The following is a 27932-nucleotide window of genomic DNA, read 5'->3' on the forward strand; positions in this document are numbered from 1 at the left end:
ACCTCCAGAGCAGCAGTGTCTCACTTCATAGCATTGGCTTATTTATTGCTATATATTATTTTTTATGTTTCTTTTCAATGAGCATTGCTTTCCTGGAGTATGCCTTTAATGGTCTTGCCGTAGGGACAGAGGTGGAATTTGGAAACAAGTAATTATGTGGTAATGTTATGGACGTGCTGCTCTCTTTTTCTTTTGCATGCTCTCCTCACGTGTTCCAAAAGTTGCAGAAGGTGATCTATAATTCATCAAACCAAGTGTAAAACATCTGACTGCAAAACCTATCAATCTGAGATCATCTCTTTCTAGCCCTTTAATTAGGGAAGCCCTGCTGAAAAATGTACCCATCAGCTACTGAGAAATGGTGCGTTCCTGGACTCTTGGTATAGATCTTGAGTTATCCAGGTGCCAAAATGCTGTCAGAACTGACAGATCTTAGAAAATACACCCACAGGCAGAACATTATCCATTACACTGGCACTGAGCAGTGGGCAGTGAGGAAAAACCAGCCGAGAATGTGTCTTTATCAACTTTAATTGGCTTTCCCCGTTGACAAAAATCAGTGCACCTGGCAAGGAAGAGAGCCCATCTACCAGCTTGATCTTTCCATCCCCGAGCTGAAGGGTGCAGTCCATCTCCACTGACGTGTGATGTGGACGTGGCTCAGCACAGTTCCTGGCAGCGTGATGGAGTCTCCAATGCGCAGAGAGGGCTGCCAGCCTGTCCTCGGTGAGTGGCTGCCGTTAAATAGGTGTGAAGAGGGAATTACTGTGGATAAGCTGGATTTCAGTATGCTCTGGAGCCCCCAAATTGACTGCAGAGAGAACCAAACTTAGTGAAACTTTTCTTCAGGTCCTGGCTTGTAAGGACTACGGATGACAACGAAAATCCAGGATCTGAGCGATGGATATGCTGATATGGAAAGCAGACAGCGGACAAAGGGAGCAGCCACTTTGCAGGAGCCACAGGAAATGAATGGCACATGTAGAGGTTTGGGGAAGAGAACAAGCTATACTTGTGGGTCACTTGGCACTGGAGGTTTATATGTAGCTTTATAACAACCACAAAGGAAGCAGCAACAGTGTGGATTTCTCCTGGGCAGCCTGTTTTGATGCCTTGCTGGAGCATCTTGCATTTACTGAACTATGTAAGATGCTTCAGTTCATCCTTGGTGCTACTTAATATTGCTATTAGATTTATGGCAATTTTATTAGAGTAAATAATGCAGTGGAGATGATTGCAAATCTATTGCTATGTGAGGCTTTTTTGGGTTGATTGATGAGAACAACTAATTTCTGTCTTTATGATCAATTTGGCAATGTTTAGCCTTTCTCTTGCTAAATTCCGCTGCGTTTCTGAGCATGGCTTTATTTTAAGCTTCTCTTCTGCTAAGTCAAGCTCCTCTATCTTATTTCCATAAATAGTGGAAACCAGAAGAACTTCCACTCAGAAAAGAGAGTTCAATAAGTGAAATTTATTGCAGAAGTTTCCTTTCCATATCTCTCATGGTCTTAAAACCAACAGACCATCACAATGATGCCCAGCACAGCGGGTTCCCTCAGGATAAGCTCTAGAGCCTGCACTAGCCAAGTTGTAAGAATACAATAGACTTTATAGGGGGAAAACAGTGTTGATTGTCTGTGTGTTCATTTTTTCTTTCTGCTTATCATATGGCTTGGGGAAATGTAGTAACTTGTTGTGCTCAGAAGGTTTCTTTAGAAACTCGAAGCAAGTGGGAGGAAGGGATAACAAAGTCCATTCTGTTCCTCTGCATCAATCTGCCTCTTTACAACCCCAGCCCCTCAAGTATGTTGTCACTGTTCTTTGCAGCAGGAGGAAGACTAAGGCTTTAAAAGACTTCTGGAGAACATATACAAACCCACGTGAATAGCCCAAAACATCATTCCTGTGGTTTCAGGGCGATCCCGTTGGGCTGATCCAAGTGGCAGTTTTACCAGGATGGAATATTCTTGAGTGCTGGCCCCAAGCTCTGCTGTGGGGTTGCTGTTCAATAGCTGTCTTGTGCCTGTGTGAAAGAAGGGATGCCTGCCTGTGCAGCCCAAAGGGATGGTAATGGATTGTAAGATTTATTATGTATTATAAAGTAATAACTCTAGATGAAATAGAACTGTGGGAAGAGAGCAGGATTTTGACATCTTCTTTTGAGATGCAAAACGCTTCTCTGGTGGCCTAGAGTTACTAAAGGTGTTGCTATCTCGGATGCTCTGTTTGCCAAGTGCACAGTGGAAGTGCAGACAGACAGTACCTGGCTTTGTGTCAGTCATTCCCTAAATGCTTGATGGCTCCTGAGTGACCAGCTCCTCGGCCACCTCCTGCTTGAAAGCAAGGCTGCATGATTTTTCTATTTCTCTAAACTGTTTTCTCCCCCTAATTGCAGCTGTGAGCCGCTGTGTGCGTAGTGCCGCAGGATCCTTGTTGTGTAAGGGCCTTGATAAATACGTGTTGTAGTGGCGAGTGGTTGTAGCTGCTCTGCAGGTAGTGGTGGAGAAGCAAGCCTTGTACAGTGAAGAGTCGTTGTGTCTCCGGGGTCAATAAAACCAAGATGGCACAGGGGATGGTGGGAAGAGGAGCCAGGATAGGTGCTTCAGCATCACCTGCTGATAAACCAGCTATTTATAGAGGAGCTGAGGCTTTGTCAATGAGGTTGTTGAATTAATATTTACATACTGGCTTCATTGGCTTTCACTGAGCATCTCATTTGCGTTAGTGCTTGGACCGAAGCGTGGCTCCTGCGCTCCAGGAACACGAGTGGGCTTGATCAGCCCATGTGAAACCACTGCATGCAGCGTGTGTGAAACCATTCCCCATAGATTCCTGCCTTGAGCATCCTCTTCTCCCCGTAGCAGCGTTTTCCCATCTTTGTGTGCCTCTCATTTCTTGCAGGAAAGCTCACCTTTGTTCCCAAATGTCCGCAGCTCATGGTGAGGCTGATCTCGCTGCAGAGCAGCATTTCTGCATAGCAATTCCGAGTTAATCTCTGCCTCTAGAAGAGAGACTCGAATCGTCAATGACTGGTGGGTAATTTAATAACGAGCAAACAAATAGGATGCGTAGATTACAGTAACTTAGCCCAGATGCAACCCCCCCCCCCCCATCCCTATTTGCATCTATTTGAATGGATTTTGTTATAAAGGTTTGCTTTTCTTACATGTTAGCGCCGGTGGAACGGCAGCGGGAAGAGCGGCTGCTCAGTGAAGCTGTGCTGCTCACAGCAGGCTCCACACCTGGCTAAGCAGTTCCAATCCCCTGTGTGTGTCTGTGTGCCTTTCAAAAGGGAAGAGTAATCTACTCGCTAGACGCGCGTGCCTCTCATAGTCCTTGGACGACCTTGAGCAGTCATTTAACTCGTGTTTATTTGCCCATCTCTACCTGGGCTGATATTACTTCTGTGGTTTGGAGTGTCGAGGGTGAATGGATGTCTCGGAAATGTTGTGGATGACGAGCGGTGCTGGAATGGGAGGCGTTCACATCGCCTCTCCAGACAGCCCATCCGAGCTCTGGCTCTCCCAGCTGTCTGCTGCTCCTTGCTTTAGAGCTGTTTGGACGCTTGGGCTGTGATGCAGACTAGTGTCACCACTGCCACTCAGCCCTCACTTCTTAGTGGTTGATAAGGTGCTGTTATGCTGGTGCTGTGTTATCCTTAATCTGCCTTTGGCCTGCAAAGGGTCTAACAGCAGCTGCTTCTCTGACATCTCTGCAGGCTCTCTAGGCACTTCATTACTCTTCCCGGGAAGAGAACATTGCAGTCCAGTTACTGTGTCCGCGGAGAGCACAGCTCATCTTCCCTTGCCAGCCCCAGTACCAGGACACTGGAGCTGGGAGCAGGTTGCACTTTGTCTCTCCAGGTGCATGAGGCACAGTATACCGTGCTGATAACGCACCGTGTGCTCAAACCTCTCACCTTGTATTTATTCTGTTTAAGATAGCAATCCTGTTTCCTCACCTTCAAAATATCTCTGGCTCCCAAGCATGGGACAAAGAGAGTTGTGGACACAGAGCTGGGAAACTGGGAAGTGGGTGCTTTGGAACCCCGAGGCTCCTGTGTTCATTGCACCGCTGCCTCTTCCGTTTTAACTGGGGTTCTTGCTGCAGGCAGCACCTGATGCACAGGTTTCCAGACCTGCCAGGTTTCCCTGCCTTTTGCTGGTGTTCAGGGGAGGTGGGGCCGTGGTTTTCAGTCAAATGTCAAGGGCTCTTCCTGGCGAGCTGACAGCATCTGTGTTTCAGACGTACACAGGCTATCGGGATGAGACATTCTTACTCAGAAACATTGGCGCAGACAGACAGACATTCCTCCTGCCACGGAGACAGGCAGGCACTCGCTGTTGCCAAGCCTTGAAGTGTTTGGCGTGTTTTCTGTTGCCCTAGTTTTGTGGAGTTGTACCTGAAGTTTTACAAGTACACGAGAATCTGGGCTTTTATTTAAAAGGGAGAGAAAGAGAAGGGAAGGCATAAATAAACTCACCCAGCGTGCTCCTGCCTAGACAGCGGGGGTAGGAGAACGTGACTCCGTTGCTTAAAACCAGAAGGCAAATGGAATAACCCCAGTGCTTTTCTGAACCATTTGACAAGTCAGCCTTGGGTCTGGGGGAGTTTCGGACTTGTCTCTCGGGTTTTGGGTAAGTGAAGAGCGTGCAGCACATCTTGTGCTCGGAGGGAGGGAGGATCTGCAGCCCTGGGAACGCTGGCACATCCACAGTGTCCCCTGCAAGCAGTAACGAACCAACCGAAGCAGTCAGGCTCTCTAGATGAGGAGAGCCCTGTGTTCTTCACATCCCCTCCGCATTCCGAGCCGTGCTTTTTTGGCTGTTCCACTTCCGAAGCCTTCCTTGCAAACAGGAGGATCTCGGGCTCTTTTAAGCAGAAGCCAAGATTTCATGTAAGAACGTGATCTGGGGAAGTGGAGTTTTGACATTTTCATGGTTGTGTCATAGATCATCAGACTTCCATATAGGTTTATGCAGAAATGAAGGTAATTATTCACAGAGGGGCCCTGTTAAGCTTTGTACTCCCTGGTTGATCTATAGGGAAGACCCACTGGCTCTCCCAGGCCCTATCTCCATCCCTCCATAGGCTCGCTGGGATCACAGGCAGCTGCCTGCACGCTTTGGTGTTGGTTCTATAGGCAGCGGCCGAGGCACGTGCTCCTGAGATCACAGCTGAATCCACAGGCTCGTGCCTGTGTGCTGCCCGAGCGGAGGGACACACGCAGGCAGGCTCCCACAACAGAAAGGTTTCCAATAAAGCTGAAACACAGAGGTATTGTTTGTCCAACTGCTGGCAAAGGCACAGAGCCATTGTGCGGGTCCTGAAAGCCTCAGCGCTTTATTCTCTGCAGCCTGAATGGCAGCCGCGGGTAATAATAACACGAGATTAAAAAAGCCAACATTATAGGGGCATTTACAACCCGCTGAGAGAGTGAAATCGCAGCAAGGCTGAGCTGTGTCTCGAGTGATCCTACGTCCTTACTGCTTGATAAGGAAATGATGGGCAGCTCTGGAGAGGCAGCCACCACGGAGTGGATGAAAGGGGAGCGGGTTGTCTGTTGGAGCGCTGCAGTGAGTACAGTGGCACAGATGGAAAAGCTCTCTGCAGATGGAGCGAGTGGCCTGTCCCCCTGTGCGGGTGGGCTACTGGGGCTGGACCTGCATGTGTCCTGCCCAGTTATAGGGCAAATGCACGTTGGTGTCAGTGGGGCTGGACTGTGTGGTTCAGAGGCTTATGCTTAGGGCCTTTGGTCAGCATCACGTAGCGTGGTGCTTTGGTAGTGTCAGCAGATCCACTCAGGACCGCTCATGTGTGGCCTGATCATAGAATCATAGAATAGTTAGGATTGGGAAGGACCTTAAGATCATCCAGCTCCAACCCCCCTGCTATAGGCAGGGACACCTCACACTAAACCATCTCACCCAAGGCTCTGTCCAACCTGGCTTTGAACACTGCCAGAGATGGAGCATTCACAACTTCCCTGTGCAACCCATTCCAGTGCCTCACCACCCTAACAGTAAAGAACTTTTTCCTTATATCCAATCTAAACTTCCCCTGTTTCAGTTTGAACCCATTACCCCTTGTCCTATCACTACAGTCCCTAATGAAGAGTCTCTCCCCAGCATTCCTATAGCCCCCTTTCAGATACTGGAAGGCTGCTATGAGGTCTGTGTATGGAATTTCATTATTTTCAGAACAAGGAAATCCCACCCCACCAAAAAAAAATTAAGGGACAGTTCCTCATCTTAAAAGTCTTCAGTTCAGTGTTGGTCCTAACAATTATTTACTGTGTCTTGCAAAGCTCTGTGTGTACGTATACCTATCTGAACAGCTTTAAAGACCCAGGTTTTCTCTGCACACACATGGAAGTCGTATTCCACAAGCTGGAGACAGAACACCAGCCTGTAGCAACATCCTCTCGGGATGTGCCCAGGCTGCAGGATAATGATGGCATCTCAAAGGCAGCCTTAAATCGCCAGCCTGGGCATCACCCCATGGTGCTGAGCTACTGGAGGACTTGCTCAGACAGGTTTTACAGCTCTCTGCTACTCAGCAGCTTTCTGAGGCAGCATCTTACCGATGTGACCTTGGTCTTTGGTATTAACAATGCGATGACTGAGACGGTGGGAGGTGATTTGCAGCAGTAAACCATGCTTTAATAAGGATGCAGGCTGCATGGCCAAGGCAGGTGTGGTTTAATGACTGTACTTTTGCTTCCTAAAAACACTCTCATCCATTCCAGTGTATTGCTGTGCTTGTCCCAGGCAGCGTGGCACGGAAATGGCTGGGCCCTGGGTGCTGGTTCTTGAGTGGGACATTATAAGGATTCAGATATCCAGCCTGCTTCACGGATTCATTTACTTGGATTAATGAATCTGTCTCTGCCTCTGTTTCCCCAAGAGTAATGGGAAGTTACTGGCGTCACAGGGATTTATGAGCTGCTTTCTATATTGGCCGTTTTGCAGAGCGAGATTCAGCTCGCAGGGCTCTGCAGAAGGACGGAGCGCTTGAGTTTGTTCTGTTCTAATCCTGGCTACAGAAAATTGCCAAGTTCCTGCTTAGATTCTCTTTAAACACAAAATATAAATACCCTGCGATTGCCTCCCCCCTCCCCTTCTCTTCCTTTCCTCCCAATCCCCCCCTTTTTCCATCCTTTATGTGTTTTGGTTTTCTTTCTTTTCAGTGTTGCCTGTCTTCCTTGCACGCTGCTCAGGTTGGGACCTGAAGCTCCCTTGCACTGGCACAGGCCTGCAGGAGGAGGCTCCGGGCTTGCTTTGTTTCCACAGGTTGCAAGTGTGAAATCAGATGGATGTTAGTGGTAAGGTCTTTGTGGGAAGAGGGTGTTAAGAGGTGGTGAGTGACTCCGAGAAAGGATGGTCTAGGAGGGGGGAAGAGAGGATGTAGCTAAAGCTAAATACGATGCTTGCTTTTTGCCAGAACCTTTGCAGCAGAAGCATGGATGCATTCCCAGTTGACAGCTCCCTCGCCTCTTTCCTCTCCCACCCTTTTCTCTCTCCCCCTCAGGGGCTACTGTTTGAGGATGAGTTGGTTCCAAACAGACAATACTTTCCTAGTAGATAAAGGGACACCTAAGCAGCTGCGCAGTATCTGTCATGAACAGACACGCTGCACAGAGAGGGAAATTACAAGATGGGACCAGCATCATTTGTCATATTTAAAGCAAAGCAAGCCCCCCCTCCACTTGAGCAGCGTCCACAAGGCAGGGAACAGCACATGGCTAAACGGCCGCTTGCTTTCCAGGCATTTAATGCGTTTTCAGATGCTCCCATTAAACATTCCACCTCTGTGTCCTCTCTGTAAAGGGAGCGTTTCAGACAGATGGAAAGAGGCCTCTGTCCTGACACAGATGCAGGACTATAAATTTGCAGTGGAGGAGATGGGAGATAATTATTTAGGAGGCTTTTGTGGCTTATTCCAGCATCTGGTATTCTACCAGGGTGCCCTATGAGGAGGGGAAGGGACAGGAAGCAGTTAGAGAAATGCTGAGCTTGTTTTTCACTTGGGAAAGGTTTTCAATCTTGAAAGAAGGATTTGGAATTGAGGCAGGAGGAGACATTGATTGAGAAATACAGATGCATCTCCCGGTGTTCGGCATTCTCCCTTTGTTTGCTCAGATCCATGTTTCACGTTGTAGGGCATCTTATCTACTGCTCTTTTAATTGCATTGGTTATGTTGGGTGCCGATGGGCAGCCGCTCACAACAAATCCATCTTGCTGAGCTACTGCGATGGCCTCTGCATCCAGGGCTGAGCACACAGGTTCCTGCCTGGGTGTGCCTGTGGCTGGGCATCCTGAGCATCCATCCACAGCCCCTCCATTCCCATCTGCAGGAGCTCCCAGCACTCACTACACATTCCCTGCCCAGAGCTGAGCAGCAGGCAGGGCTCCCTGCTCCTGCATGACTTTGGAAACCTCTAAGAGGTGTGGCTGAGTCATTTGCCTGTCTCAGATCAGTCATTACCATTTCAAAACGGCTGTTGTTTCTCTGTCTGGTTGCCTGAACCTGGTAGGGGATTGTCTGACTGGGGCTTGATGCAGGCCAACCAACCAGGCTTCTCTTCTTTGTGGTCTCATCAGATCCTGCAGCTCCTGAGACCAGATATTTCCAGACACTTGGAGATTGGCAAGAGTTAGGCACGTAATTAATGCTTTCAAATCTGATAGTTAGGTACCAGGAATGCTCGGTCAGCACTGAGCTGGTGCAGGTTTGCAGTGCTGAGTCCTGTGGAGGGCTTACGGGAAACCTGGAGAGGGGCTTGGGACCAGGGCCTGTAGGGACAGGCCAAGGGGAATGGCTTGAACCTGCCCGAGGGGAGACTGAGCTGAGCTCTTAGGCAGAAGCTCTTCCCTGTGAGGGTGCTGAGGCGCTGGCACAGGGTGCCCAGAGAAGCTGTGGCTGCCCCATCCCTGGCAGTGTTCAAGGCCAGGTTGGACACAGGGGCTTGGAGCAAGCTGCTCCAGTGGAAGGGGTCCCTGCCCGTGGCAGGGGTTGGATCTGAAGGAGTTTTAAAGTCCCTTCAACCCAAACCATTCTATGGTTCTATGCAATGGGCTGATTCTGCTGACAGATATTGCTATTTCTGGGCTGTACCTGGGCAGTGGTTGTCTTTTCCCAATGGAATTTTACTGTTTTAAAATTCACCTTTAGGTTTTTTACTGTGACCCGAGTCTTTGGGACGTGTTCTGCAAAACCAGGTAGAAGTTGTATCCCACATGTACCCACAAACACCCATCAGAGTTCCCAGTCCTCCCTTGGCTCTGTCATTGCTGACTTTTGCTTCTTCAGCCAGAAACGAAAGGAGAGCAGCATCTACACCCATATGAGATGAATACGGCTATCACACAAATAGAATTACTGCCTGCCGAGCAGCAACAGCTTAATGAAAATGGGAACTGTTAAACAAATAAAGGCAGTCAAGCTCATAATACTTCTGTGTGGAATTTCACTGTATTGCTGAGCAGAAATAGAATTAGGCACCGAGAAAGGATGTCTGGAGAAGTCTCTGCCTCTGTGCTTGGTGTGTGAGGCTGGATGAGACAGAGTGAGCCATACCTTACATGTAGAAATGCCACCCTGACCTGGAGAAGAAATCTCTTTATCCAGTGCAGGAGCCTGCTAAAGCAAGGCAGAAGGGGACAGGATAAAGCACTAGACTTCCTCCGAAGCCCAAATGCAAATTGTACAGAGGGATGGATCCCTTGGGAGCTGTGCCATTTTTTTGCATTGCTTTAGCATCTTCTGCTGGTGAATAATTATCCTTCCTCTGTGTGGTCGGTGCAGCAGCATTGCCTGGTGCACACAAAGGGAAACAGAGATGGGATTTATCTACATGGAAGGAGACTGGCAGCAGAGCCTGGGACCTGCCTTCCTCAGCCATGGGAGAGCTGCAGGGTTTGGTATCACCAGGGCCAGGTTAAACCCCAGGGTGAAACTTCAACAACCTCTTTCAAGGTCCCATCTCAAAGGCACAGTAGCCAAGGGGCCATGAGCTCTTTGCGCTCTGCCTGAGGTCTGGACTTTCCTGTGCTTCCATCTCCATGGAAATTCCTGGAGTTCTTGTTAGAGCTAGTGCAGGTTAATGATCCGCTCCAGGATGAGCTCTGGAAAGGCAAAGTGCAGTCTGTACAGCTTGGGGTCAGCCTGTGAAGAAGCCCTGCTGCTGCTCTATCTGCTTCCAGGCAAGGTGACGTCCTCTTGTCCTGGCTTTTCCCATCCATCCCTGTTTGACTGTGAACCTCGGAGTTCGGAGGTTGCTCTTTATCTCTTGGCTCTCTCTTTCTGCACCCTGATGGCACTTCTCCACAAGCAAGCATGGCTTGCTTGGAGTCACCAGTGTATTGAAGGTATTCTGTGTCTGCGTCATGTGGAGCTTTAATGCGCTGTGGAATTAGAAACCTTGGAGCAGTTTAGATGCTAAATGTCTCTATTTTCCTGGGTGACCTTGTGAAATTTCCTTGCACCAGATCTGTATCTCGCCATCCTGCTGCCTTTATCTACTTTGTTTTCTTGTGTATGTTACTGACATCCAGTGAAGTGTAATTGGTTTGAGAAGTGGCACTTAACTACAAGGATCCTGCGAGTAATCCCTGCATTGAATCCCTATATACACAGTGTGCCAGGAATGATTAAAGTCACAAACTTCAATCTTGAGGGATGCACGGGGGAAACCTATCCCAGAACAGGGTTTGGTGTATCTGACTTTGCTGCTTCTGGTGCTTCTTAACAGTAGGATTTGCTATTCTTGTTCCAGGGCTGCAGTGGATTTAAGTCGGAGTTTGGCGTCCTGAATTTACACATCCCAACAACAGTGTTCATCAGTCAGTGTTCTTACTGTACCCTTTCTCTACCCTTTCTCTCTATTAATGTTCCTCAATAGTCTGCAGGGATCATTTGCCAGCCTGATTCAAATTCCTGCCCTTTCCTGGTGTCTTGTTTTATAACATCTTGCATCGTGTACTTTCCATTTCTGTAATCCATTTAATCCAAAATACTGGAATGGCTTTGCAGGTATTTATTGTGTTTCTTTCTTGCTCGTGTTAGGAGGGAACGGGGCATTTATACAACTTCATCCAAAGTCTCTTGGCTTCTGGGATTATTTTTTCCTTTTCCTTTCTCCACTGCTTATCCCGGTAGCAAGGGCAGCAATGAGGAGTTGCCTCTCTTTGTGCATTGTGATTCATTGCGCTGTGCTCGGAGCACGGCTTGGCAGCTCAGCAGTTAAACCCCTGCAGCCAACATCCCCCAGCCATAACATTACTGTTGCCTGTCCTTAATTTTTGGAAGCGTTGGGCTTAGGGTTTGAAAGAATGAAATGCTGTTGCATCAGTAAGTGGTTTTCCATTCCTTTTGGCTCTGGAAACGGATATTCACAGTTGGGTGAAGTTCATTTTAATCCTCACAAAACCAGAGCTGGATTTGTACAAGTTGTCGTTGTTCTGCTTTAGAAACACTCTGTGCCTTCTGGATCCCTTTATCCCTCCTGAGGGCTAATCCACAAGCTTGGGAAATGCTCAGGGTGGCTGCAGTTGTGGGATGGAGGGGCATCCAATGTCATCTCCTTTTCCTCCTGTATTACCTACTCTGGCGTGTTCCAGAAAGGCACGGTGCTGTCTGCAGTGTACTGATGTGTATAGATAGTGGGATGTAATTATCTTCCCCTGAGGTAGAGTCATTATGCTGGCTGTAAAGAGAGAGGGTCACAGTCCTAATGGGAAATGATTTTAAAGCAATCTTGACCAAGTCTAGTGGAGCCATTTCAGACCACTTAAAACTCAGCCAGTCCTTCACAGCACTTGTGATACGTCCACTTTACGCGGTGAGAGGCACTGGGACTAACGCTTGTCGAGGGATACAGGAAATCTGTGCTGAGCTGCAGCATCAGCTTCAGGAGAGGTGTGTGCTGCTGTGGGGAAAGCAGAGCAGGGTCTTGGTTGCTCTTCTTGAGACTGGTTTGGGAAAGGTGAGGTGCTTGCAATAGGCAATAAGGCTGTTGTCATGAAACCTTGGGCTTCCTGTGCTGCAGAAACCACTTCACATAAGTGATTTTCTATGCTTCAGTCCAGTACAGAAGCCCAATAGCCGGGGCAAGTTAGCAAAGCTCTGAGCTGGTACCCAGGAGAGCAAGAATAACCAGTGGTGAAAAGCTCCATGTCTGATTTTCATCCTTTGAGCTCCTCTATAATGTTATTGGGAAACAAAACTTGTTTAAATAACGGAGCAGACCCAGTGCAGTTGTGCAGCGATGCGGAAGGGCTGAGGAAGGGTTATTTCCTTTCTTTCCATTACTTTTCTCTTCCTGCCTTGCCTCCCAAACGTGGGTGGAATCTGCGTGTCAGGCACCAGCAACATCAGCCTGGCTCCGTGGCTTTTCGTAACGGCAAAAGGAGGAGATTAAATGCAATTAACATTGATTGAACAAAACCTGCCTTCAGTTTGTATGGTGGTTAATTAACAGCATCCTTTCAGCAGCGCCTCTTTGTAGAGCTGTGTTTGTACCTCCTGGCCCTGGTATTTTCTAGCACATGTCCAAAATCAAAAGCAGTGAGCGTGTTCCCTACTGTGATGTCTGGGGCTACCAGCTCAGCGGGGAGATGCGGCCCCCAGCCGGGAGGAGGCTTCTGTGCAGTTTAGGAACTGTGGAGCTGCTCAGTCAGGGGCAAAACGTTTCCTGTTAAGCAAGGCTAATGACGGGAGCTCTCTGCCAGTTAGAACCACGATCAGAACGATTGTGTGGAGGAAATCAATGTTAGAATGCATGACCAAACAGGTGAGTCTCAAAACAACCTGAGTTGTGCTAGTAAATAGCTGCATATGTGGGGCGATGGGGAGGTGTCGGGGCAGAGCATAGCGAGCAGTGTGTCAGCCCTTGTGAGTCAGAACTGGGTGAGGAGGGGGAGAGGAAGCCGGACCAGTGGCTTCTGTGCCTTGCTGTGTTGGTGGGTGTGTGGAGCAGGGCACTTCCACTGGAAAGCCCTTTCTGGGCATCCGGACAATGCGTCTGTGGGGGGGTTTGACAGGCGTCTTTGGTGCTGCCAGGCCAGCTCTGGAGACACCATCTGGGATAGCAGCCAAGAAGTCACTGGGTGAACTTCTCTGCTTTACAAAGCCATTAACACCAGTACAGAGAAGAGGGGAAACAAAACTCTCTTCATAGCCCTTTGAATTAATGTTTTTTGTTGCTGCCAGGCATACTGCTGCCCCTCCTTATTCCAAACCCAAGGACAGCAACTGTTGGGCTCCTGAAGGATGAGCGAGACAGAGAGGCTTTTCTGTGCAATAACTGTATGGCACAGAAGTGCTGTGATCCATTAGTCAGCACAGCTGCTCCACAAAATAGCCAATACCCTGAATGTAACAGAACAAATTGCACATAACCAAAAAATACCTACAGCATACATCAACCCAGAGTGACTCAAATGTCCCTTGCAGTGCTTCGGGGTGCTAATAGCCCTGCAACAAATGCCTTCTCCAGGGGGAAAGGCCTTGAACACCCATCTCAGGACGGGTCAGGGGTTGGTTTGTCATTAGTGCCTCTTTGCAGACTAACTGAGATGCAGGAGTTGTGCAGTCACATCAGTGGGGTGCCAGCGGGTATCTCAGTGCTGGGAGCTGCCTGCCCATGGCAATTTCCACAGGAACTGTGGGGATTAATCCTTACTTTGTCACTGACACTCGAAATGCACCAACTCATTTATCATATGCTTTCTGATCCCATCCCACCTACATGGTGCCCGTGTGTGCGAGTGCTGTGGTACAACTGCTTCAAGGAATACTGGGACAGAATAAGATGCTCACTGGAGGAGACTTGCTGGGTTTATCCTATGGGAGTAAAGGCTGGTTAAATCAATGTGTCTTAGCTCAGCCGAGGCTTGGCAAGCAGGGAGGGAGGAAGTTCTTCAGTGGGCTTTTAAGAAGGGAGATCCCTGCAGTGGCTGTGGGAGGATGCTGCCCAGGGCAAGGAGAGCACCGTCCCTTCTCATTGCAGTGTGTGATGCACTCTCCAAGGCTGCTTGTTTCCAGGGGGTTGTTCTAAGGCTACTGCAGGGACCACCCAATGCCAACTGTGGAGCTGTTGTTTTGTGATGAGGCACCAAACTTCAGGCTCAACCCGATTCATTGGGAGCATCCTGTCCTGTGGGAGCAGCTTGTGATCACAGGCTGCCTGGGTTTGTTGCATATGCAGCTTGTCTGGTGCATAGGCAATGATAAGGGCGTGCAGGAGAGGTGAGGCTTCTCCTTCCCCTTTCTGGCTCCCTGTGCTCAAGGTAAGTGTTGTAGCAACCTTGTAGTACCTTGCAAGGAGGATTTCGGGTAAGAAGGAAATGGAGGGGTGGCAAATCTGTACCAGCATGGGTGCAGTGCTAAGTGGAATTAAAAGGCTGGTGTAGATGGTTAGCTTAGGAAAGAGCGGGTTTAGGCTTGGAGATGCGGTGTCCTTCCACGCTATTACACAGCATGTGGGGCATGAAATTGATGCAACTGTGCTTTTAAGTAGTTAGCCACAGGTTTATAAACTGATGGTCTAGGAACAGTGGAAACAATTACATGTGTACTCTAACAAGTGTAGACCTATACGATGGGCCAGCAGACCATGAGGACTGCAGAGCTTCACGGGGCAGCGTGCAATGGCCACGTGGAGCTCTGCAGTAGCTGGAAGAGGAGAGCTCTGACCTCCAGCCCCATCAGGTGTTATCTGTGCCTGCACCACACCTGCATGTCCTGCAGATGCAGAGAGCATGGGTTCATGGCCAGCCAGAGACTGGACTCTGCTCTGCTTCCTTTGTAAACTGAACCTTGGCAGTATTCGAATCATAGAGTGGTTGTTGTATGATTACAGGGCTCAAGATAGTAGTGGACTACAGTGGCATGGCAAATGCTGCGTAACCTGGACTGGCATCTGAGCAGGGAAGTCTGAAAGAGCTGGGAAGCATCCCTATGTCCTGTACTGGGAGTGCCTCAGTTCCCCCAGATGCCAACCCTTCGTCAGCACCCCACACCGCTGATGAGGGAGGAGATGCTAATAAGTTGTTCCATTCAGCCCAGGCTGCTCTTAGATATGTAATTGTGCCAGGCCACTCCTGAGAGCAGCATGGGGTGATGGACAGCATCAGTACCTGCATCCCTTGTTCTCAGCAGCACCCCTTGGTGAGAGCTGGGCAGCAGGGCACCGGCGTCTGGCTCTCTGACAGTGCAGGGTCCAGTGCTCAGGTCAGTCATGCAAGGAGAGATGGAACCTGATGGACTGGCACAAGCACTGTTTGTGAGCCTCCAGCTCAATGCACCCCCAGTATGTGGGTAGCTGGGGTTGGAAATAATTGGTGGAGGTTAAGTGCTGCCCGTTTGCATTTTCTCCTGAAAGTTGTAAAAATCTGCAGTTATGATTTCGAACATGGAATCGTGTAACTGGGATCCTTTAGAATTGCTTTGAAGGAAAAGGTTTTCCTCTGTGCCATAAGGGTTAACCACAGAGTGGCCCCGTCAGTGGCTTTTCCTGCTGTAGCATTCCCGGATACTTCAGTGAAGTGTTTCAGTGCGAATACAACAAATGACTTTATTGCAGAATTGATTGCGAGTTGTTGCTGCCTCACTCATTACAGTTGGTGGGAGTGCTGCTGGAGGGTTTCAGATATATTGCGGTGTGAAACTTTCAAGTCACTAATGACGAGAAGAGTTACCTGGGAAATTAGAGTCAGCCGGCTGATATTGATGCTGCATTTGTCACGTTTCTGGGTAAGCTTTGTCTAAATAATTTGGCAAACATTTTCCTCTTTATTCACGAGTGCTGGGAAGCTTTCCCACTTCGTTGTTGGTAGAGATGGGGCTGTCTTTGGAGGTGCATGGTCAGCGTAGGCTGGATATGCTGACCTTGCAGGTGTCAGGCAGTATCAGCCTGAGGTGCAGAAGCAGTCCAAATGGCACCTTCACCTTCTGACAGACGCTGCCAAGTGTGCCAGCATCGTTACTGTGTGATGGTGTCCTTTCTGATTCACTCTCCTAAGAAACACAAGTGTCTAGAGAGTAAAACTGAGCTCAGATCCAGCCCTGGTAGCAATGGGTGCTGAGAAACCATGCAGGTAACTGTTCAGTTGTCTTTCTGTAGGGGGCTTTAGCAGGGTCCTCTCAGCATGGGTAAGTGCTCTGCAAAATGGAACTGCACCTCTCAGAGCATGTAGATGGGCTCAGCCCATGCAATACTGCTCTTGATGTAGCATTGATCTAAAGATGCCATTGCTGGTGCATGAGAGCTGATTGCTTAGGTTTGGAAGCAGGGTCCGATGCTGATATTCCAGATTCTCAGAGGCAGAGGTGTTATATTTGGTGTCAGGTGTGTTCTCATCCACTGCTGGTGGCATTCTTGGTTTGATTTCTTTGACTTTATAGGAGTGATGAGATAAAACCAGGAGGAGACCATATCTCTGCAATCACCATCATAAAAAGGTCGAAACCCTCCTGGTTTTACTACCCCTTGGAATTCCACAGCTCATACACAGATACCTGCAGTGTCTGGGGATGCAACACTTAGAAAACAGGAGGTTGCTGTGGGGACAAAGCAGGCATGATTTTAGTTTGTATTTAGGGGGGTTTGGGTCTTGGCAGGATAAAGGCTGTCAAATGTCAGGGCAGGCTCTGAGTCCCTCTCTTTAATCCTTTGTGCTCACCCTCACATTGATCCCGTTCCAGGATGAGTGAGTGGTGTGTGCATGGTGGCAGCCAGTCCAAGTGCTCCCGTGTCCTGCTGCGGCTGCGACTTCACATGGAGCCACACTTACTCCCGTAACCCAGCTCCTTGGAGGCTCTGCTGCAACCACAGCCATCCTCTGCCACTGCAGGCCGTGGGATTTACAAACCCTCATCATTTACAACTGACCACACATTCCTGTTTACAGAGTGGGTCTTGCCTGGGGTACCAGGACCTGCTGCCTTGCTTCTGCTCTGTCCCCTCAGTGTCTTGTGTTTTACAAGAGGTGAAACTTCATTACTTTCTGTGGGAGTTTCACCCTGCCCACACTATTCCTTCACTCCTGAAGGAAACCATCCCATGTTCTTAGCTGTGTCACTAACCTCCTGCCTTCTCCTTTGTCTCCTTTTTCACCCAGGAGCTGTTAGTTAATTCTGGATAGACATCAGCCACCAAAGAGCAGAGGACAGGGACCACAGACACCCTTGGAAGCCCCAGCATCCTTCTGGATAGACACTGACCAAAACCTGGTGCCTTCTGCCCTTCGCGGTCCAAGACGACGACATGATTCTCCTTTTAATTGTCTGCATGTTTCAGTCTCAGGGGGATGTTCTGGAGTTGGGAGGAGGGTCCCAGGGGAGGGGGATGCCATCGTTTCCTTTTTATTGCATTGCAGTGTAAAGACTCACGTTGGCCTCAGGTGCTTCCGGCACAGCCTGTAGTTTGGAGCCTTGCCCAACACTGGTTCACCCTGTGCTCGCTTTGATTTCACTGATCCACATTGGAGTTGCAAGAGCTGTTATGTTTGTCCATTTGCTGTGGTGAAAGGGGTCTGGATTATTTGGAAGCGACCCTGACCAGTTGTTAGGATTCACTGTTCCCAGTGTGCTCCCATTGGTTGCACCAGCAGGCATGTTTCTGCCCTTCCAAGGTTCCCTCCTGAACAATAAAGAGTTGAATGGTCACTGTGCGCTGTGAGATCCTTCCAGCCCCATCGCTTTGTCAGTCGCTGTTTTCTGCCTGCTGCCCATGCCAACAAAAGCTCCCAGCCAGGGTGAGGAGCAGGAATATTTCACGTCACAGTTTATAAATCACAAAACTTGTTCGTTTCGGTTGTGGTCTGAATGACTTTGGCTTGTTTGAGAGTACTTGGAAGAGTGCAGAGTCTTGGCTGGAGGCAACGGGGGTGGTGAATCACACTGAAAAAACCTCTGCCTGCTGAATGCAGAGCCCAAGTTATCTCTGTGTGCAGTTCCTGCTTTGTCTGACTAAACCCCCATCTATTCCAGCCCTGTGTTCTGTTTCGAGCCTTCTCCTTGCAGAGCCGAGGGACTGTGTGAGCAGTTCATCTGGCATTTCATCATAGCATCCCAGCCTGGTTTGGGTTGAAGGGACCTTAAGGCTCACCCAGTTCTCCCCCCTGCCATGGGCAGGGACCCCTTCCACTGGAGCAGCTTGCTCCAAGCCCTGTGTCCAACCTGGCCTTGAACACTGCCAGGGATGGGGCAGCCACAGCTTCTCTGGGCACCCTGTGCCAGCGCCTCAGCACCCTCACAGGGAAGAGCTTCTGCCTAAGAGCTCAGCTCAGTCTCCCCTCTGGCAGGTTCAGGCCATTCCCCTTGGCCTGTCCCTATGTTCCTCATCCAAAGCCCCTCTCCAGAATCCCTCATCCTCCCAGAGGAAGGAGTAAGAGATGTGCCAGCAAACCTGGGGAGCTTGAGCTCTAGAACTGGATCCTCTCCTGGCTGAAGCATCTCCTCTGGCAGCGTTTGCTGCTTGTGTCCTCTCTGAGAGGCTCTGACAGTTTCTGAGGAACATGAACATGGATTTTTGGAGGTTGTGTCACAATTTAACGTGGTGTTGATGAAAAAGGATGGAGGGGGTGAGAATTGTTTCTGTGTTTTACTCTGCTTCATCTCTTTTTTCTTTAGGCAGCAACTTTGTGCTTTACATCTTCATTAAAGCAGCAAAAGCGCCTTTCCTTGTGGCAAGCTGATGCCCCAACCCTCTCCTCCTCAGCAGCGATGTTTGCTTACCCATGGCTCACCTTTGTAGTCTCAGATCTTACCAAGATCCCAGCTCCTTATCATTGTGCAGGTCAAACTTGCTGCACCAAAGGCAAGTTTTCCAAACAAGCAGTACCAAGAAGGCTTTTGCTGCTGTGCTGGTGTTGGGATGTGCTTGGGGCAGCCAGGTTCTGCATGCAGGAACGTGGAGCACCAAGGTCTGTCCCAGACTAGGTTTTAAATCACTGTTGGTCTGAAAAGTATCTGTTTTTTCTCTTCCTCATTTCCCTTCTTGCCCCTCTCCCATGTTCTCTTGGCGTGAGCAATTTGCATGTCATTATTTCAGCTGGGGGGCTGTGATACCAGGTTGATTATTTGGCGGTGCTGGACAATTTTCTCTGTTAGGCAACTGTAATGCATTTCCATGTTCTCTTATAATGAGCTTTATTTACCAAATTGGCAATTCCTCTGTTGAGAAATAACTGATTACAGCATTCAGGGAGTTGCTGTCATCTCAAGATACGCAGGTGTCTGTGGAACATAAACAGATGTGATCATTCAGACAGTGAACTCCATTGACAGAGAGGAGGGGGAGGAGAAATCAGCCCTAAAATCATCACTGTAACATCTCCAGCTCATGCTTCTCAGGTGCTTTGCGGCTGTCCTGCAGCTGAACAAGGGCAAAGTGGCTCTCTGAGGCCATGCAGTACCTCCAGATGAGGGGCTGAGTGGTTATCAGCTGAAAATACACCTCTTGCATGTCAGCACGCTGCAGTCTGGCTTGTCTAGCTCAGCCCCTGAGGATGAGTTCATCCTGTGCCTCAAAGTGGGACACTCCTTCATTCTGCCGTGTTGGGTTTGATGTTCATCACTCTGTGATGAAAGTCTTGGTGATCAGGTCCATGGGGATCGTGGTCTCAGCTGCCTTCCAGGCAGTGCTTTTCCTTTGGTGTTTCTTTGTGCCCAGGAGCATTCTTGCTGCTCTTGCCCTCATCATCAGCTCAGGGAGCGGAGCCAAGGGGTGGATGCGATGAGCAGAGATGGCAGTGGGAAACTGCTGAAGATGAAGTTGAGTTTGCAGGGTCTTAGCTGCTGCCTGAGTAAATAACATAGAGGTAACGCAGCTCCTCGAGTCAGTGTTCTCCCTTTGCTCCCTTGCAAAGCAGACAGCAGCCCTGCATCCCCTCGTACGCTCCCGCTCCTTATGTTTCTCCTTGACTCTTTGTTGGGTGTTTAGAGCATGAATTTGTTTTTCAAGCAAGATTGTGACAGCAGGTGTCAGTTACGCTCTGAAGTGGCAGAGATTGCTCTTCCTGGAGCCTGGTGTCCAGCGCTGAATAGATGTCCTCATCACACAGCTACTGGCACAGCTGGTATTAATGGGCAACTGGGACAGCGGGATAAACAAGGTCTGCATCTATTGTAGGAACTGAATTGGAGGCAAGTTTGAGGTAGGGCAGGGGCAGCCACGCTGCTCCCTGGGCTACATGTGCTGGATAAAAAGGAGCCTTTTTGTGTCTGGAAATACCCATGACCAGTCTCACTCAGACCAACCCTACCTAATGGATGCTCCATCCAGATGCACATTGCATGTCCATTTTGCCTGCTCATTTATTGCAGCTCTGTGTGCAAATAGGGTCAAGGTGTGTACAAATGCATCTGCAACGTGCACAACTGTAGTTACTTTGGTATCCACTTCATGTGAAAGCACAGGCATGCAGAGGAGCTGCTTTATTGATGTGAATTGTTCTAATCCTGCCCAGATGAGGGAAGGAGCAGCCTTGTTTTATTCATGCACCATTTCTTAGTGTTGCAGGAAGGGAGAAGAACAAAACCAACAAAGCCAGAGGAGATACAGCAAATAACAGAACCGATAGATGTTTTCCAGCAGGCTTCAACAGCTTTTGAAATGAAACATTCAACGAGCACTTTGAGATTCCAGTGTGCGAGAGCGTCCCCGGCTCCGTAAGCACCAAATTTGTGATCTTGCATAAAAACACAACCCATTGCCTCCTGTTGTTAATATTTCACACTTGACTTTGCAAGATGCTTTATCTAATATCTTCTCTGCATTCAGGCTCCTACCGGCTCTGCTTTGGCCATAACGGGAGAGGCTGGAGGAGGAAGGCAATTGCCGAGCGCTCTGTAATCTATGTAGGAGGGGTTTGTGTAGCTGTAGGGGGAGAAGAGTAAGTCTCATTTCCCATTTTATAGTCTGCTGAATCCTGTGGGCTCCCGCTGTGTGTGCTTTTTCCCAAGCAGAATTTTTCAATTTGGCCTTCAAGTTGTTATTTTTCATTTCCAACCTGGTTAAAAGGGTTTGTTTGGAGCTTGTTGCTCTGTTGTTTATGTCTGATCCCCTAAAACACTCCCATTGACGGCCTTGGGTGCGTCTTGGACCATGTTCGGCTTCCCTTTGCCTGGTGACTTTGTCTTTTGGGGGTTAGAATCATAGAATCGCTTAGGTTGTAAAAGACCTTTAAGGTCATCAGTCCAAGCATTGGAAGCAGTGTAGGTACTGTAGAGTGTAGGACTCTCCACCTCTTGCTCCCGTGATTACACTGCAGAGCACTGATTGTGCAGCCCGGGGCAAACCCAGAGGGAGCGAATGGAGCAGCCGCTGGTCTGCGAAGGGCTCCGTGTCTTGTATTTAATGACCCATGTGCTCTTCTCAGACTTGTTACAGAGCTCAGTGCATGGCAGAGAACTTTCCTTTGTCCTCTGCCCAGTGAGAGCAGCAAACCTCAGTTTCCAAGCTGAAGATGAAACCGCTGCTCCCTCTGGGTATGTAACAAACCCCTCCTGGAGCTGCTTTCCCCATGTGAATGGCCTAAATTAGCCGTTCTTCCTGCTCACACTCAGTGGAGTGGCTTGTGCTTGACCCAGCCATTTCATTAGTGCTGTGTTAATAGTACTTGTGTCTGGTTCCTGCTGCCCTGTTCTCTTTCCTGTGGGAGCTGTTGTGTGGGAGATGTGCTGTCCTGGGAGTGTGGGAGAAGGGGCAGAAGGGACCTGGAGGCTCATATTGAATCCTGCTTTGCATCCTCCTTTATAGAATCCCAGACTGGTTTGGGTTTGAAGGGACCTTAACACTCCTCCAGCTCCAACCCCTGCCACGGGCAGGGACCCCTTCCACTGGAGCAGCTTGCTCCAAGCCCCTGTGTCCAACCTGGCCTTGAACACTGCCAGGGATGGGGCAGCCACAGCTTCTCTGGGCACCCTGTGCCACTACCTCAGCACCCTCATTAAGACCCATTCTGTGATGATTCCCTGATCCCTAGCACTGTGCAAGACCTGATTGATGTTTGGAAGAAGCCTAACACAGAGAGGTCTATTGCCCCTGCTTATGCTCTGTTTGGACAACCCTGTTGACGATCCACTTAGTCCAATAACTGCAACCCAAGGCAGTTACCCTTAGTGCACTGGAAGGTAAGGAGCAGAGGGAGAAGTCCCAACTGAAAGGCTTGCAAAAGAGAAGTAAATAAGGGTTAAAGGGGCTTTGAAGGCTGTTTGATTGCTGCAGCCCATAAAGAGCCATTCCTCTGCCTTTTGTAAGCTGCTAATTTTGGCTGATGTGATTTAAGCTAAATCCTGGCCTGGCATCTCCCCTCCTCATTGCAAGCCATGCAGCTTTGCTGCAGTTACCAGCCACAGGCTCCTGCAGCAGTTGAAAGGCCACTGAAGGAGAAGCAAGGGATGAATTTTTACAAGCCAGCTCCATCACATGGAAAAATTCCAGCCTCTCCCTTGGTTCCGCTGCTCAGAGCGGGATGCGCGGCACTGGCACAGTTCCTGTTTACTTGTTTTATGATGGTTGTAATGAGGAGCCCATTAAATTAATAGCCGTGCTTTAGGTTTAATGTTATGTTTAGCTAATCCTGACTTACAGTGGCACTCCCCACTCGCAGAGGATAAAACCAAACTCACTGTGGCGATGGGCTCCATCACGCAGGGAATGGATACAGGGGGATGGTGGATACGAAGGGATGTTCAGAAGGGAGAAAATAATACCCTTCCCATTGCTTCTGAGGGAGCATCCCTGAGCTGATGCCTGTTAGAGAAATCAGTTCAAGCTCAGCAGTTCAAGGACTAAATAAGACAAAACTGATCTAAAGGTGTAAGAAAACAAAGAGTTGTCAGATAGACCTGATCCGACCCCATGAGCAGCTCAGCACATGGTGCTAAAACAGAGAACCCCCTGTCCTCCCCTAGGAGAAAGCAGCCCTTTGGGGGCTCGGTGGTCAGAGACTGGAAGCTGGTGATGGTCTCCTTGCCTTTACAGGTGTAAGTTACCCATTCACACCCTCTAGACGATGTACCCAGGTCAGTGAGTCAGAATCATAGAATATCTAACCCTAAGCTCCCCTTGGGCAGGTTAAAGCCATTCCCCTTGTCCTATCCCTACAGGCCCTTGTCTGAAGCCCCTCTCCAGCTTTCTCATGGCCTTCTTTAGGCACTGGGAGCTGCTCTGAGGTCTCTACATTCTGATTATCTCATATAGAACCTTATGGTACCCTGAAGTATACATTCCCATGCTGGTGGGTGGTTTAGGAAATGGAATATCCACAGTAATACATTTAATACACTTCATGGCTGCTCTCCCCACCATCCTAATGAAACCCAGCCGTGGGAGCCCGGTGCCAGCTGCCGGTTCCACCCATCCGCTGGTTTTCCTGGCCTTCCCGGTGCCAGGAAAATGGAACTGTGCTGCCTGGAGGGAAGGGGCACGGTTTAGGCTGTGGCCAAACAGATAAAGGGAGAAATGATGCTGCCGAGTCTGAGCTGGTTGTCTTCTTGGAAGCACCCTCAGACAGCAGGCTCTGGTTCATCAAGCAGTGTCCTCCTCGGTGTCCTGTGGTGCTTGTGGCTGATGTAGAGTTCAAGTAGTTCTATTCCAAGGCTCTTTCAGCCCATGAATGGGATTAGATCTGGTTGTAGGAGTGAGGTATACAATGCAGGATTGGAGCTGGATGAGCTTTAAGGTCCTTTCCGATGCAAACCACTCTGATTCTGTGCTGGGCAGATGTTTCAGAGCGTGGCTCTTCTGCTGGGTAAAAACCTTCATTCAACAGTGCCAAGAATGGCACAGAGAAACAAGATGCGTGCCCATCATAACATCATCCTTCTGCCCGTGGACTTGCTCACCTCATGGGGTTATCTGGGAGGTCCAAACCTGGGTTGCACTCTGGGGAAGCAGCCCCATCAATGGGGAGGCTTGAATGAGCTGTACTCAAGGGGCTTGTGCTCCAGATGCTTTCTTCACCCTTGGGGTGATGCTCTGACACTGCCACAGACCCTGCAGCACTGAGCGAGTAGATGACAATGTAATCACTGCGGCTCTCAGGGGAGCAGGTTTCTGTCATCCTCAACTGGAAAGCAAATGAGGTTTTAATGAGGAGAGCAAGGTGAGAAGGTCTGAAACTCAGGAGCCTTTAACACCCACTGGGAATGCGGACAGGGGAGTGGGAAGTGTGGCTCAGCCCTGGCACTGTCAGTGCCCATGGGCTCCTGGGGAGAGCTCCTGCCCTTCTTGCTTCCTCTGCTCCATCTATTTCCATCCAGACCTAGGTCTTAGGTGATGTATAAACCTCTCTGTGATGTTTCCTCCTGTTGCTCTGCATCCCCACGCACCCTCCCAAAACCCTTCCCAGGTTTTCAAGTCATATCAAAGCTCTACATGAAGAGAAGCACCGTTCCCTTCCTGGTGCCTGTGTGTCCATAGAGGCTGTGCCTGGCCCAGGGTTGTCTCATCCATGCTGAGCATGGGGGCTGAGAATGGATGTGGGGGGAAGTGCTCATGGAAAAGGAATGGTTGAAAGTGGACCTTTGGCTGTTAAGCTGGGGGAAATGGTTGGTTAACTTGATCCTGGTTTCCTGGGGTCCTTCAAGTCCTGAAAATTGGGGATTCTGGATAATGGCAGCTGAGTCTGTGCACTAAATCCATGCACTTTTCCATACTCATGGCCACATGTGCTGTCAGTAGTGTAATGTTGTCCTTAATCTAAACTTCTTAATGGCAAAGTTATCCATTATTCTGTAGCTTTTGGCTGTTAATGGAGATATTCCTTACCCTGGGAATGAGACATGGACTTCGGGAGAAGGGCACAGGCGATACAGATGTCTGTGCTGACTGATCCTGCTCTCTCTGCCTTGTTTATCCCCCCCCCCAATAAGTAATTGAGTGGTTGCACTTTATTAGTGCCAATAACCTCCTAGTTTGAGCTATTAGATACAGTTTGGTATTTCTATTTCTTTCTTTACAGCACCCAGACTTGGTGCTGTCGGGATTAATCCTCGCGCTCACCTGATGCTGAGCTCTGATTGTGACAATGGAGTACACAATCTGACACTCATTCTGCACCTCGTGTAGCTAATTTATGTAACCCAATTTATAAACTGCATCAATTGGGGACGTCATTTGCCACATACCTTGTGCACTTCACTGCAGTGCTCCCAGCCTGCAGCTCCAGCACTCCTTATACCCACAGTCATTTACACTGAACGCTCTTGAATGAGTCTGCAATCTATGCCTGGACAGACAAAGAGCTGTGTTGGGGAAATGAACACTTGCTGGTGCTGGGGTTAAGTTACTGATCACCCCATCCTGCTCCCCATGGCATCTTGTGTGTGTCCTGGGTGATGCTGTGTCCAGGTGATGCTGTGTCCGGGTGATGCTGTGTCCGGGTGATGCTGTGTCCGGGTGATGCTGTGTCCGGGTGATGCTGTGTCCTGGGTGATGCTGTGTCCGGGTGATGCTGTGTCCAGGTGATGCTGTGTCCTGGGTGATGCTGTGTCTGGGTGATGCTGTGTCGGGAAGCTGTGTCCTGGGTGATGCTGTGTCTGGGTAATGCTGTGTCCTGGGTGATGCTGTGTCCGGGTGATGCTGTGTCCGGGTGATGCTGTGTCCGGCTGATGCTGTGTCCGGGTGATGCTGTGTCCTGGGTAATGCTGTGTCCTGGGTGATGCTGTGTCCGGGTGATGCTGTGTCCGGGTGATGCTGTGTCCGGGTGATGCTGTGTCCGGGTGATGCTGTGTCCTGGTACTGTGTCCGGGTGATGCTGTGTCCAGGTGATGCTGTGTCCGGGTGATGCTGTGTCGGGTGATGCTGTGTCCGGTGATGCTGTGTCCGGATGCTGTGTCCGGTGATGCTGTGTCCGGGTGATGCTGTGTCTGGGTATGCTGTGTCCGGGTGATGCTGTGTCCGGGTGATGCTGTGTCCGGGTGATGCTGTGTCCGGGTGATGCTGTGTCTGGGTAATGCTGTGTCCGGGTGATGCTGTGTCCGGGTGATGCTGTGTCCGGGTGATGCTGTGTCCGGGTGATGCTGTGTCCGGGTGATGCTGTGTCCGGGTGACCCAGCTGTGTCGGGTATGCTGTGTCGGGTGATGCTGTGTCCGGGTGATGCTGTGTCGGTGATGCTGTGTCCGGTGATGCTGTGTCCTGGGTATGCTGTGTCCGGATGCTGTGTCCAGGTGATGCTGTGTCCTGGGTGATGCTGTGTCTACCCGGGTGATGCTGTGTCCGGTGATGCTGTGTCCGGGGTGATGCTGTGTCCGGGTGATGCTGTGTCCGGGTGATGCTGTGTCCGGGTGATGCTGTGTCCAGGTGATGCTGTGTCCGGGTGATGCTGTGTCCGGGTGATGCTGTGTCCAGGTGATGCTGTGTCTGGGTGATGCTGTGTCTGGGTAATGCTGTGTCCGGGTAATGCTGTGTCCTGGGTGATGCTGTGCTGGCCGGGCCAGACCCAAGCAGAGATCACAGAATCATAGCCTCATAGAATGGTTTGGGTTGGAAAGGATCTTAAGATCATCCAGTTCCAACCGCTTTCCATGGGCAGGGACACCTTCCACTAGACCATGTCACCCAAGACTCTCTCCAACCTGGCCTTGAACACTGCCAGGGATGGAACATGGACCCAGGTCTTCACCTTGTGCCTTTCAGGAGCTTCCTACCTGGGAATGATGAATTCCATCATCCAGCTGATCCTGCCTGGAAAGCTAGTATGCTCTTTGCATCCTCATCCAGGAGCATGGGCCCTGCTTCTCCATCATCCATCCAAACACACAAGTGATGGAGGGTGGAATGCACATGGAAATGCTCATGTAAGCACTATCATTGCCTTTCCTTGCCTTATCCTGTGGCTTTTCACCTGCTGTCACTGCCCATCTCCCCTGCTTTCCCCAGGATGGGACAGAGGTGACAAAGACCATTAATCTGCCATCCCTTGCTCCAAGCCCCATCTTAGCCCTAGGTTGTTGCCCTGTGATTGATGCCTCTGAGCTCTGCAGGTACCAAACCTGCAAACGTGACATTTGGGAGCTTGGGAATGGGGATCATCATCTCATGGCCCTGATGGCCACGAGCCGCATCCCAAAGCTGTCCTTTCCTGATGTCCCTGCCAGGAGGGCTTGTCCCTTCCTCAATCCCTTGGCATCCCAGACCACTGCGCTTCCCAGCTCTCCCTTTGCTCCCCTGTGTGCCTGCCCATGAGGACCAACACAGGAGTTATTGTCCACGCACGATCCCAACACACACATGAGCCGGACCCAAGCATCCCAAACCCATGTGGGCAAAGCCCGGCCCCTTCCCGCAATCATCTCTTGCCAGGCAAAGCAAGCAGGAGTCTGCTCTCCTCTCCCTCCCTTCCCCCTTCCTCATTGTGCTTGGCAAAAGAAGGTTAATTAAGCTCAGAAAATATCCCTTTTCTCCCCCTCCGAAGCATGAGACTGTTAATTTTCTCTTTATATTTGTATTTAATTAATTCCCGCAAAGGCTCCCGCTATATTTTTTGGGTCTAATTTCTCCCTTTGTCTCTCTCTCATTGTTAATCCTCGCATATTCAGTTTTTCCCCTCCCTTTTTCCCTAGATTGGAATTTCTATTACCATTTCAGAGGCAGGCGTTTGAAGAGAAAATTGAATACCCGTCCGGTCTTGATAAGAAGGGACATTTGGTACCAGCAGTGATTTGTGCGGCAGGTTCCCCCTCACCCCATGGTCAGGGTGTGGGTCCCCCTTTGCTCTCCACGCTCATGGTGCAGGATGTGCCTGTGACAGGGGTACCTGGGGACATGGCATAGCATTGCAATGGCTTCTGCAGCCCTGGCGTGGGGTGACAGTGCTCTGCCTGATGCCTCCCATGTGCCTTCACACCGCAGGAGCCCCCCCTGCATCCCACTTTGTGATGCCCAGCTGTGCTGCCCCATGTTTTGGGGGGAGGCTG

At 49.8% G+C, this 27932-nt stretch overlaps 1 protein-coding gene and 1 long non-coding RNA gene across 3 annotated transcripts in view; one reads left to right on the forward strand and one right to left on the reverse strand.

Moving 5' to 3' along the window:
- Positions 1-17671, forward strand: part of CHCHD6 (coiled-coil-helix-coiled-coil-helix domain containing 6) — a 105803-nt gene extending 88132 nt beyond the window's left edge. For both annotated transcript variants that reach the window (XM_061357151.1, XM_061357150.1), the window contains one exon: positions 17125-17671. In XM_061357151.1, coding sequence (XP_061213135.1) covers positions 17125-17148 — 24 coding nt within the window. In that variant the 3' untranslated portion in view covers positions 17149-17671. The remainder of the gene's footprint in view (positions 1-17124) is intronic.
- On the reverse strand, positions 8359-25399 carry LOC133214343 (uncharacterized). The gene is made up of 3 exons (XR_009726101.1): positions 25142-25399; positions 22640-22763; positions 8359-8616 (listed from the first exon to the last, which is right to left on the reverse strand). It is a non-coding gene; the product is annotated as an uncharacterized LOC133214343 (long non-coding RNA).
- Positions 25400-27932: the final 2533 nt, after the last annotated feature.

The sequence above is a fragment of the Neopsephotus bourkii genome, unplaced genomic scaffold (assembly GCF_033783945.1).
Source record: "Neopsephotus bourkii isolate Nb327-2 ecotype Australia unplaced genomic scaffold, CSIRO-AGI_Nbou_v1 NB_887, whole genome shotgun sequence".
Classification (NCBI taxonomy): Eukaryota; Metazoa; Chordata; class Aves; order Psittaciformes; family Psittacidae; genus Neopsephotus; species Neopsephotus bourkii.